This window comes from Branchiostoma lanceolatum, chromosome 7 (genome assembly GCF_035083965.1).
Source record: "Branchiostoma lanceolatum isolate klBraLanc5 chromosome 7, klBraLanc5.hap2, whole genome shotgun sequence".
Taxonomy (NCBI): domain Eukaryota; kingdom Metazoa; phylum Chordata; class Leptocardii; order Amphioxiformes; family Branchiostomatidae; genus Branchiostoma; species Branchiostoma lanceolatum.
Genome location: NC_089728.1, coordinates 8740992 through 8751318, shown reverse-complemented (window position 1 = coordinate 8751318; position 10327 = coordinate 8740992). Strand labels below are relative to the sequence as shown.

At 42.8% G+C, this 10327-nt stretch overlaps 2 protein-coding genes across 2 annotated transcripts; one reads left to right on the top strand and one right to left on the bottom strand.

Annotated features, from left to right (window-relative positions):
• Positions 1–223: 223 nt before the first annotated feature.
• LOC136439036 (2-hydroxyacylsphingosine 1-beta-galactosyltransferase-like) lies at positions 224–6339 on the top strand. Its single transcript, XM_066434163.1, has 4 exons — positions 224–1320; positions 1627–1849; positions 4847–5066; positions 5525–6339. The coding sequence occupies exons 1-4, from the start codon at positions 496–498 to the stop codon at positions 5829–5831; spliced, it is 1575 nt and encodes a 524-aa protein (XP_066290260.1). The 5' UTR covers positions 224–495; the 3' UTR covers positions 5832–6339.
• On the bottom strand, positions 5406–10245 carry LOC136439037 (UPF0489 protein C5orf22 homolog). The gene is made up of 8 exons (XM_066434164.1): positions 10038–10245; positions 9535–9680; positions 8881–9030; positions 8101–8527; positions 7742–7917; positions 7324–7393; positions 6868–7007; positions 5406–6031 (listed from the first exon to the last, which is right to left on the bottom strand). The coding sequence occupies exons 1-8, from the start codon at positions 10107–10109 to the stop codon at positions 5908–5910; spliced, it is 1305 nt and encodes a 434-aa protein (XP_066290261.1). The 5' UTR covers positions 10110–10245; the 3' UTR covers positions 5406–5907.
• Between the last annotated feature and the right edge of the window lie 82 nt (positions 10246–10327).

Genomic DNA, 10327 nt, shown 5'->3' with positions numbered 1-10327 from the left:
GCGCCCAGAACGTATTCGCCTCCAGTCTACATGTTGGGACACACGCCACCGCTTCGCGATGTTGAACTACATGCGCCTATATCTCCAAGCAGATGTTAGCTCTGATTTGTCTTGGAGTGTTTTCGAAGCGCTTCGTATGTCTCCGTTGGTTAGAAAGAACTCATGTTCACCTACACTAGAAATGACGTACCAAACGCTCAGAGCAAGCCAGGACTAACATCTGCCTGGAGACCGGAACAGGTTAGTCCACATCGCCAAACGATGGTGTGTTCCAAAATGTAGGCTGAAAAATGGCATCACGTGACTTTAACAATTTATTGCTTCTATCCTGACACCCCCTCTCCTTCCGGATGGTACGTCTCGTCACTACAACAGACCAATCAGCAATGACCTCAGTGGGGTGACTTCAGTACACTGTACCAGTATATCGTATACATATAGGACTCACCGTTGATAATAGTCTTTCCCCTAGTGCAGGTCTACTGCTGAGACGAGATGGATCTGTGTGTACAACTTCTGTTGGTCGGCACTCTGTCTCAGGCGGTGTTGTCCGCCCGCATCGTCCACTTGGTGCCGCCTTACAGCCGAGGGAGTCACTTCTCCGTGGCGTCCCGAGTGGCCGAGGGTCTGGCGGACCGAGGGCACGATGTAACCATGGTGCTACAAGGGGACGGTTACAGAGGCGTCAGTCACAAGTACCGCGTCGAGAAGACCAAATCAGCCTTCACCGAAGACGCAAAGGAGGACAACTTCCAGAACTTTCTTTCCCATACCCTCTCTGGTCAGTACGACTCGGACATGGTGTCCAAGCTTTTCGGACACATGGTCGAGGAATGCCGAGCGATGCTCAACGACGAGGACCTTTTCCAGACCATGAATTCTTCCATGTTCGACCTTGCCGTGATCGACCCGTTCAACTTCTGCCCGTACATCTATGTCCAGCGGCTGGGCGTCCCCTTCGTCGTATTGGACGCCACCCCGGCGTTCTTCAGCGGCCAGAACGCCTACCTGCCCTCTCCCCCGACGTACGTGCCCACCCTGTCCTCCCAGCTCACCGACAAAATGAACCTACTGGGTCGCCTGAAGAACACTCTGCTGGGACTGGTGTCGTCCGCCATGGACTCTTACATTCTCTCACTCTTTGATAAGCTCCGACTCGTCCAGGGGATCTGTCCTGACCTAACCTTCGCACAGATGATGAGCAGGGCGGAGTTTTGGATGTTCCAGTCGGACGTGGCCCTCGACTTCCCGCGACCCACCATGCCGAACGTGCAGTTCGTCGGAGGCCTGACAGCACGGCCGGGAAACCCTCTACCTCAGGTAAGCACAGCATTTTAAACAAACAGCACTGTCACATTCGTCGTAGGCCGTCGTACGACTTTGATGCCGTAGGATTTTGAAGAAAGGTGTGATAAAACCAACCGCGGACAAGGATCTAAGACAGTCTTTTTTTTGTAACAAGAGAGTTCAATCTTGTACGACAACACCCCCAAGAATTCCCGCAGTTTGCGATTGTTCAACGATCTTACGACGAATGTGACCAGACTGTTCATAAAGAGTTAAAAATCATCTTTGATTTCAAATTTCAACTGATTTCAAAAGTGAACGGTCTCTTCTAACGTACAGGAACTGGAGGAGTTCTTGGAAGACTCGGAGGACCAGGGCGTCGTGGTGGTGTCCTTCGGCTCGGTCATCGACCACGTCCCCGACCGGACTCTCCTGGAGAAACTGGCGGAGGGACTCGGCAGGCTGCCCCAGCGGGTCGTCTGGAAGTTCACGGGCGTGCCGCCGTCCAACCTCGGCAACAACACGAAACTCATGGCCTGGCTACCGCAAAATGATTTACTAGGTATTTATTGCCTTCTAGCGATTGTGAGGTCAATAACCTTCTATTACGGTAAGCCTATAATTTCCAGCAATTACCGGTTGTTATGACTTGAGCTAGACGTTGTTAATTTTCTCACATCACATACACGCGTATAGTTTGATGGTGAAAAAGGACAACTTTGCATGCAAGGGGAGAAAGCTCAAATCGGACAAAATTGCCTTCTAGTGATGGCGAGGTCAATTACCTATTAGGCAGTAATCCTTTGAGTTGGAGCAAACATCGGTTGTTGTGATTTGAATTACACATTGTTCTCACATCTTACATACGTGATTAGTTGTCCGTGAAAAAGGGACAACTTTGCAGTGGGAGAAAGCTAAAATGGGATTTTTACATAATACCTTCTGGCGATATAGTGAGGTCAATAACCCCTACTGCACATACGTGTATAGCTGCGATAGTGAAAAGGACAACTTTGCAAGGAAAGCTCAACGTGGAATAACCTAAAACTAGGATCATAACTACATGTAATTCTTATATCTATTTGTTGTCCTTTGTTCCGCCTATGAGCCTAAGGGGACACTTAGGTCCTTGTAAACAGATGGGAAGAGACGGACTGTCACAGACGTAAAAATATATATATATCCTCCCGAGCATGTTATTCCTTCTCCTCTCGTGTTGATCGCAGGGAGTATCACAACACCCGCCGCGTGGCTTTGCGTGAGGTATTTATTGACTCAATGGGATGCGATCCAATCCAACATCCGTCACAATGTGACCTCGCTTTAGGGACACCGTAAAGGTTACTCCAGTTCAAAATGACAGATGTGTATACTTGTACCCCACACAAAAAAACAGATTTCAGTCGGACATTGTATACAATTTTAGACGAAAAGAATTCAGTATATTTCTTGTATCATATTTATTATGTTTTATTTTGGACAGGGGTCTAGAGAAAGGACTGGTCTGGTTCTGTCACCCCTGTCCAGTTACCTTTTGTAACGAAGCTTTAATAAATGAATAAATATCTTAGAATAAGCAGTTTAACAAAAATACTTTTTAAGTGCTTGAGGAAGCGTTTTGAACGTGTAATGTTGAAGCTGTGTCTTTTTATTCGGCACCGCATCGCAGAGTTCATTGACCTATTGCTCTTCGCAATTTGTCTTCCAGTGCCATTGATTATTTATTCTGTAACCCATTCACACAAAAATAGATCTCTTTGTGACTCTTCCAACTGAAGGTGATCTCAGGGAAGTCCGACATAAGCTTTTGTGCATGCAATTGGTGGATATTCAGATCCTTCACTCACAAAACAAAACGACAAGTGTCTTTACGCGAAAGGTGAAATGCAACGTGATTATCGCTGATTGACGAGGTAAGTAGGGGTCGGGGAAGGTCGAGTCTTGGTTCGAAAGCACGATGTGTTTATGTCTCAATCCACACGCCCTTAGTCGTTACACGGTCCGGTACGACTGTTTTCAAAACAAAACCTGGGAAATCCCCCCAAAATACAAGTTACAGTACAGTTCGTACAATTGGAAACATAACTTTATAATGTACGAGGTGCATTCAATGCAGACTAGTTTCCACAAATACATCTTATCCGCCCTAGAACCCATGTTGATATCATATGAAAACTGTGCTTTTTACCATATCTAAAATGATGATATGTTTTGACGTCGAGAAATCTATACTGAGATAGCAATAAGGTGGAAAGTCCAGAAAACAGCTAACTAATTCCCGTGATACCAAGGCAATGACCGTTCATAGACCCAGTTCAAGGGACGCCATGTTTCCCAGAAAGACGCTGTAAAAGGGGAAATGTTCGCGGTGGGGAGAAATAGAGTAGTCGCGAGGGTTTTAGGTTCCCGGCTGAAACAATGGGGTAGGCGGACAGAAGACAGAAAAATTCGCGGCGGTTTTAAGTTCACGGTGAAGGGGTCGCCACGAAAATACACACACATGTCAAACCACGGCGAACATTTCCTATTCTACAGTATTGAGGGCGTGATCGTTCCCGTCCAGATATACGTCACCGTCCGTCACCCCGCTCAGGTCACTGGAGTTCATGTCTGGGTCGTCTCAGTTCAGCTGAGAGAAAAATACAGAGTTAGAGGATAATTTCCGGCTCTTTCTTTATCCATTTTTTTTAAATTTCACACAAGAAATCTGTACATTTTGGCAGTGTCATTTAATGATAAAGAATTATGGATATGCTGTCAAGATATGATATATCATGCGGGAAATTGCATCTCCGTTCTTGATTATGACTAACCTTGGCTATAGATTATGGAAAATCACGACGTTATGGAAGAACGACTTGAATGTGCCTCACGCCCATCAACAAGGCCATTGACACTCTCACTAGCCGTGTTTTCACGAGTGCGGACGTCCTTGACGGACAAATGTAGAAGGTGACATCTACATTACTTACCCTTGTATTACGTACTGTATATCAAATCATTTTCGCCGCGGCGCATACAATTTCCCGGTAGGGGGGAAGGGTTTTTTCGCGGTGCTAAATATGATGGGCAAGGTGTGCGTAAATAGCCTAGATGCCGGCCTTGCTACATGTAGCTTTAGTCTGAAGGGATCGGTGGAAGCGAGCTGAAGCTAACAAGGCCGGCGTCCAGACTAGTACGTAAAAAGAGGTTGAGATAAAAGTATCTGGATTCATTTCAAGTACTTAACACTTGCAAACGGGATGTCAGCAGAATGTAACCAAAAGGAAATATTAAACCCAGGCTTCTAAATTTGTTACCAATTGCAATATTCAATATTTTATGTATAATTGTATACCATCTAATTCAAAAGTACAAATTGTAAAACAAGATATTCCATATATAAATATGTAAATATTCATATATATTCATAGCAGCAAAAAATGCGTTAACTAGGCTGATGAATGACAGGTGTGATAACATTGTCTTTCTCAATAACTTTAGTACACTATCTGACAGATGAGGTGTATGTTATGAGAAACTATGAGGGACTTACTTGTCTACCCCATGTTCACCACAGCCCACCCTCACACCAAGGCCTTCGTGACCCACGCGGGAATCAACGGCCTGTACGAGGCGCTGTACCACGCCGTGCCGGTGGTCGGACTGCCCATGTTCGCCGACCAGTTCGACAACATGGCTCGGATGGCGGGGAAGGGTATGGGGATAACACTGGACATCTGGAACCTCCTGCCTGAACACCTGTCTGCAGCTGTCACCAAAGTCATCCAGGACAAACAGTAAGCACATGCACACAGTTCAACTTCATGAGAACCTAAACATAGCCTTAGCTGACTCTCATTATGCTGAATCAACTGGCACAAGGTGGCAAGGTGGTCTGTAAAGTGGCAAGGTGTCTTGTGGTTAGGGATGTTGACTTAAAGATTCTAAAGGTTTTTGGTTCGAAACCCAAGCAAGCCCCAATGTTGTGCCCCTGGGAAAAGCACTTTACACCGAAAAGAGTGGATCAAAGCTTACAATCTGGGCATCTTGAAAGTATGATAATCACCTATCAAGTCAATCCTTCCACAAATGTGGTAAATCTCGAGAGATAAATAAAAGACTTCAAAAGACCAGTAAAAGCTTGAATCATACATGTACATTTTGTATTTTTCAGCGAACAATCCGTCAAGCAACTTTGTGTACATGTAATAGCAGTCTGTTCTATCATAATTACCATACATTTTTCCTGACACAGGTACAAGACCACTATTGACCACTACTCCAGGATCCATCGCGACCAGCCCCTCCCTCCAGTCGACCGTGCCGTGTTCTGGATTGAGCACGTCCTTCGCAACAACGGCGGCGATCACATGCGCCCTCAGGTCTTCTACCTCCCGTGGTACCAACGTTACATGTTGGATATCTTCGCTATCATTGGCTCTTTCATCCTTACTATACTGCTGGTGCTTATTGTGGCTCTGAGAAAAAGCTTCTTGTTTCTCATCACTTTTGGTAACCTTCTATGGATGTCTCTGAAAAATTGGAAACTGAAAACAGAGTAGACTGTGATGATCTTTGATTTGTAAGTCAAGTCATTGCCAGTATGATACTACCTCAAAGGATAAAAATGATGTATTTTTAATCCTGTTGGAGATATTCTAGCTGTACATGAATGTCAGCATATAGATACTCGAGACATTCTAAAACCTTCTCTTGGATACTTTCTACTTGAGATTTTGGGCAGTAATCATCATCAGAGGATCTGTGGGAGAAAAGAGAAGGGTACAATGTACAAGGTGAAGTAAAATGTATTTCAGACCTCATGTTGCTAACAGAATTGTTCACTGAGATAATAATGTGTGCCATTTTATTTTTCATGTATATGTGGAGAGTATATTTGTGGGTTAGTGTTTTGTCACATCTTATCTAAATAATATCTAAGTTCTAACACTGTTTTTGTTTAATGTTGAACAAATGACATAGAGAAATAATGACAAGGTTAAGGATGTGTCATTGAAATTCTATGTATAGTTGGTAAATAAATGTTTTATTAAAAAGACTGAGTGTGATGATTGTAGTCCATGAAATGTTGTAAAAGGTTTCGTTGATATATTACTCCGAGTGGGTAAAAGAAACCCGTTCGAAAAGCAAGATGGCTGTATGAACGAATGTTTATAGCAGACACCTACTGTATGAAAATTCTTTTTAACTTGCTAAACTTATCTGTGGTGAAAGCTTGTCTGTAACTGAAGAAATTAGCAGGTAATTTTCGGCAGCCTCGCACTAGGGCAGAGCGCAGAGGTGCACAGTCCTGGGTTTTGAGTGGTGCAATTGTACCCTGGCTGCACAAAAGTGCCTCTCGTGGGGTGTAGCTAAGTTCAATTTGTAACTACATGTACCATAAAATGGGGTTGTGTGTGTTGAGGTTGTTGGCAAATTTTGTATATGATGTAGGGCAAATGTAACACATACAATGAATGATATTGGTGCATTTCCTGTAGGTTCATTAGAAAAGCGACAAAGTAAGACACACATTTTTGCATTAGCCACAATGTAACAAAATAACTCATATATGAGACCATTAAAGGTTCATCAGACCTTGCTACAGTGACAAGAGTAGGTGCGGGGAGGCAGGACAGCATGGTTTCCATGGCAGCGGTAAGGTTTGTGATCTCCTCCTGAGAGCTGACATGATGTGGTAACTCTGTATCATCACAGGTACAGCCAGCCAGGTGGATCTGGGGTCATTTCAAGGAGAAAAAGAAAGATGGGAAAAATTAACAAGCCTTGTGTAGCTGAAATACCATCCAATTTGCAGCTATGGCACTTTCCTTAGAAAACGCATATAAGATGAATTCCAACAAGGACGATGAACAATTCAGACCCTGTAATGCAATGTTTCCCAGCATTTGGTAGTCTATTCTAACTAGTAGTTAACAGCTTTACCAGCTCAACTTCTGTCTTAATATGATGATCCTAAATGCTTAAACATGCATTTCAACACATAGCTTCAGACTGAGGCACTCTGACTGAGAAATAAATTTGAACACGCACCAGTTCAAAGTCAAGGTTGTCCTCAAATGTTTCCCTCATACTATTCACAAGAGTTGCTAGGAGCTCCTTCCTAGAAATACAAACAGAAAGTTGAAATACATGTGTACTGCATATACATAAAATGTTCATGTATATACTAAGTATTCTTTTGTAAATTATGTGCAGAAAAAAATCAGAAATCAATTAACAAAATAGCAGAGAGAATTTCCATTTGTTATACATGTAGTATACTATTAGATGTGAATAAGTAGTATTTGGTATGTATGAAAGAAGGCTCGTGTGATGAGATGTTTTATCTTAGCTCACAAGGAGCAAACTTATCTTTCCCATTCTAAAAGAGGGACTTTCTCAAAACAAATAGAAACACCATTTTGAACGGAAAAATCAGTAGTTTCAAATGACAACTTCCACAAATGACCTGCTGGTATCACACTCAATGTCCTTCAGTTCTGTCCCATTCTGAAGGTCAGTGCAGATCTCTTCCAGCTGTTCCAAGAGCTGCTGTCTCCCCTCTGTGTACGTGAGGAGGGCATCCTCATCAGCGCCGCTTGGTCTCTCAAAATTGTACAGTTTACGGATGATTTTAAACTGTTCCTGGTAAAATTAAGATGATACAACAAAAGGAAAAAAATTTAATTATCCAAATGGTATACATTTATCAGGTATTGCAAAACATTGGTAAAACATGATCTTTTTAAAAACAGTAAAACATGACATCACAAAATGTTTAAAAGACATTGATGTTTCATTTGAGTATAAACTACCACAAATACTCACATCTGTGAAAAGGTCCTGAAATGGATTCTGGGTTGAGAAGAAATCCAGATCGATGTCAAGAATCATTGCACGGCTCTTTCTCACACTGCTAAGTATCTCCATCATGATCTTTCTGTTTGCAACGTCAAAATCTTCAGGTATACACTCTTCACTTCTCTGTTGAACAGCATCATGTGTATATTTGGCATGACTTAGAGTGTCTGTGTCTTTACAGAGGTTCTGGGCTGTGCCATCTTGTTTTTCTGCTTCACACTGTGTCTGGTGATCCGTCCTCCTTCTCTTCACCTCTGGCTCTATTTCGTCGTGTGTTGTATGACTAGACCCTGACAGTGTCAGGACATGTAAGGTGATCAGTCTTTTGTTTTCCAGCTGACTCTCAGGCGCATACAAGGCCTCACTTAGGAAGTAGGACTCTGTGCTAGATACCCTGGAGGAGGAAAATAAACAAACAACCTGCTTCATATTTCTACCAGAATTGAAATTTCACACAGATACACATAGTATAAACTTTGCCCAAAGCTCTTCTTACTATTGGCTCATTTTAGCACACAAATGTTTTTGGATGATCCATTACAAAATCAGACAGGAGAAAGACAAAATGCCATTAGGATGCCCATTGTTGACCTTGACCCTTGTTTGCCCAAACTCTACCCACCTATCATAAAGATCCATCCACAACTTCTCAAGTTATGCTGTCCACAAACACACAAACAGATGAACACACAGCACCAATAACCTTCTTGACAAAGGTAATAATGCACGAACAAGACAGAGTCTTACCTGATGGTTCCTGATGTCGTGTGCTTCCCGATGTAAAATGAGACTGACTGTTCCTGTATCTGTTCAGCCCAGGGTGGTTTCACCCACACCACACAGTCCAGGTGACCAGCATAGGCTGCAGGGAGAATCCAGTTCTCTATACTCAAGGTACTGGAAACGGTTACAATACAAGTCTAAGTCAGTTGTTTTTTTCTGAAGAGGGGTGCTGCGCCCCCATGCTATAACCATGATCCCCCTAATTACCTAGGGGAGGAGATCCTCTGACAAGCATAAAATTCAGATTGACCAGAGATGCTACTAGGTCACTAGTCTTCAACTGTGAGCCGCCTGACAGTGAGTAATTTCCCTCCTCAAGAAGCCTTAGAATACCCCATTTTCTACAACTCCACACAGTGAAAGGGGAAAATCCATGTACCACCCTTGCTCGGAGCCTCCACTCCCTTGGGCGCTTAGTAACAATACATACACTAGTGCATGTAGCCGTGGTGACTGTTGAAAGGCATATTCTATTTGTAGCTTTATACATATGTAACAGTAACATTTGCAATATATACTAGTTAAGGTTAAGCTACAAATAGAAACTGTACACCCTGCAAGAGTCGCCACAGATATAGTACAAAAAATTATGCATATGTAGTTGCTGCACACTCTTACTTGAATAATTCCTCTCTGTCGAAGACTGTGTCCGCAGACATCTTCCATGGGATGAGCATGTCAGGATGGGAGTCCAGATGCACCATGGTGACACCATGGAGAGGCAGGTGGTGGGAGCCGATCGCACGGTAGATATAGTAAAGTGCCTGGAATAACATTTGGTTTACTTACAGCCAGTACAGATATTACATGCCTCAGAATAATGTCATGGCAGCTAGAAATTAGCTCGAGAATTTATGCATACGTTTAAAGTTAAACTTCTTAATAATTATACATTATGAGTATCCTTCTCCACTACAGCTACATCAGGTCCAAATAATATAATGTTAGTTGAGTCAGTTTGGTCAGGTTGACTTGAAATCGTCTTTCTCAAAGTAAAAGTTGTCCTAGAAGCTATGCTGCATGGGGGGTCTAGTATTGTATAGATGTAGATGTAGAAAATTTACAAATAAATTTTGTTAGTCCACCGATCATGGGAGGGGGAAAGTGGCAGAAGTACTCACGTCATTATGGTCCTCTACGATCCAAACAGGTGTTGTTTTGTACTTCTTCAGCGTTTCGCAAGCTTCTGCCATTACACCTGGGTCACATAAATCCAACAAATGAGAAGAAAGGTCCCTAAAATGTAAAATGAGTTAAATTGGGAAAAATATCGTCTTCCAAAACTTTAATTTGTCCGCCATTTTGAACACAGCATGATGGGAATTCCGACTGATTATACCATTAAACGACAGGGATGTTAGAGATATAACATTTGTTATTGTACAGCTCTTACATGACTTTTATTGCTACA

What these genes read in the sequence shown, in the direction of transcription:
- LOC136439036 (XM_066434163.1), top strand. Translation starts at nt 496, where the DNA reads ATGGATCTGTGTGTACAACTTCTGTTGGTCGGCACTCTGTCTCAGGCG. An exon ending in ACCGCAAAATGATTTACTAG is followed by an intron (nt 1,850 to 4,846) that starts GTATTTATTGCC and finishes TGTTCACCACAG; the next exon opens with CCCACCCTCACACCAAGGCC. An exon ending in AAAGTCATCCAGGACAAACA is followed by an intron (nt 5,067 to 5,524) that starts GTAAGCACATGC and finishes TTCCTGACACAG; the next exon opens with GTACAAGACCACTATTGACC.
- LOC136439037 (XM_066434164.1), bottom strand. Translation starts at nt 10,109, where the DNA reads ATGGCAGAAGCTTGCGAAACGCTGAAGAAGTACAAAACAACACCTGTT. An exon ending in ACGACATCAGGAACCATCAG is followed by an intron (nt 8,528 to 8,880) that starts GTAAGACTCTGT and finishes TTCCTCCTCCAG; the next exon opens with GGTATCTAGCACAGAGTCCT. An exon ending in ACAACCTTGACTTTGAACTG is followed by an intron (nt 7,008 to 7,323) that starts GTGCGTGTTCAA and finishes AAATGACCCCAG; the next exon opens with ATCCACCTGGCTGGCTGTAC.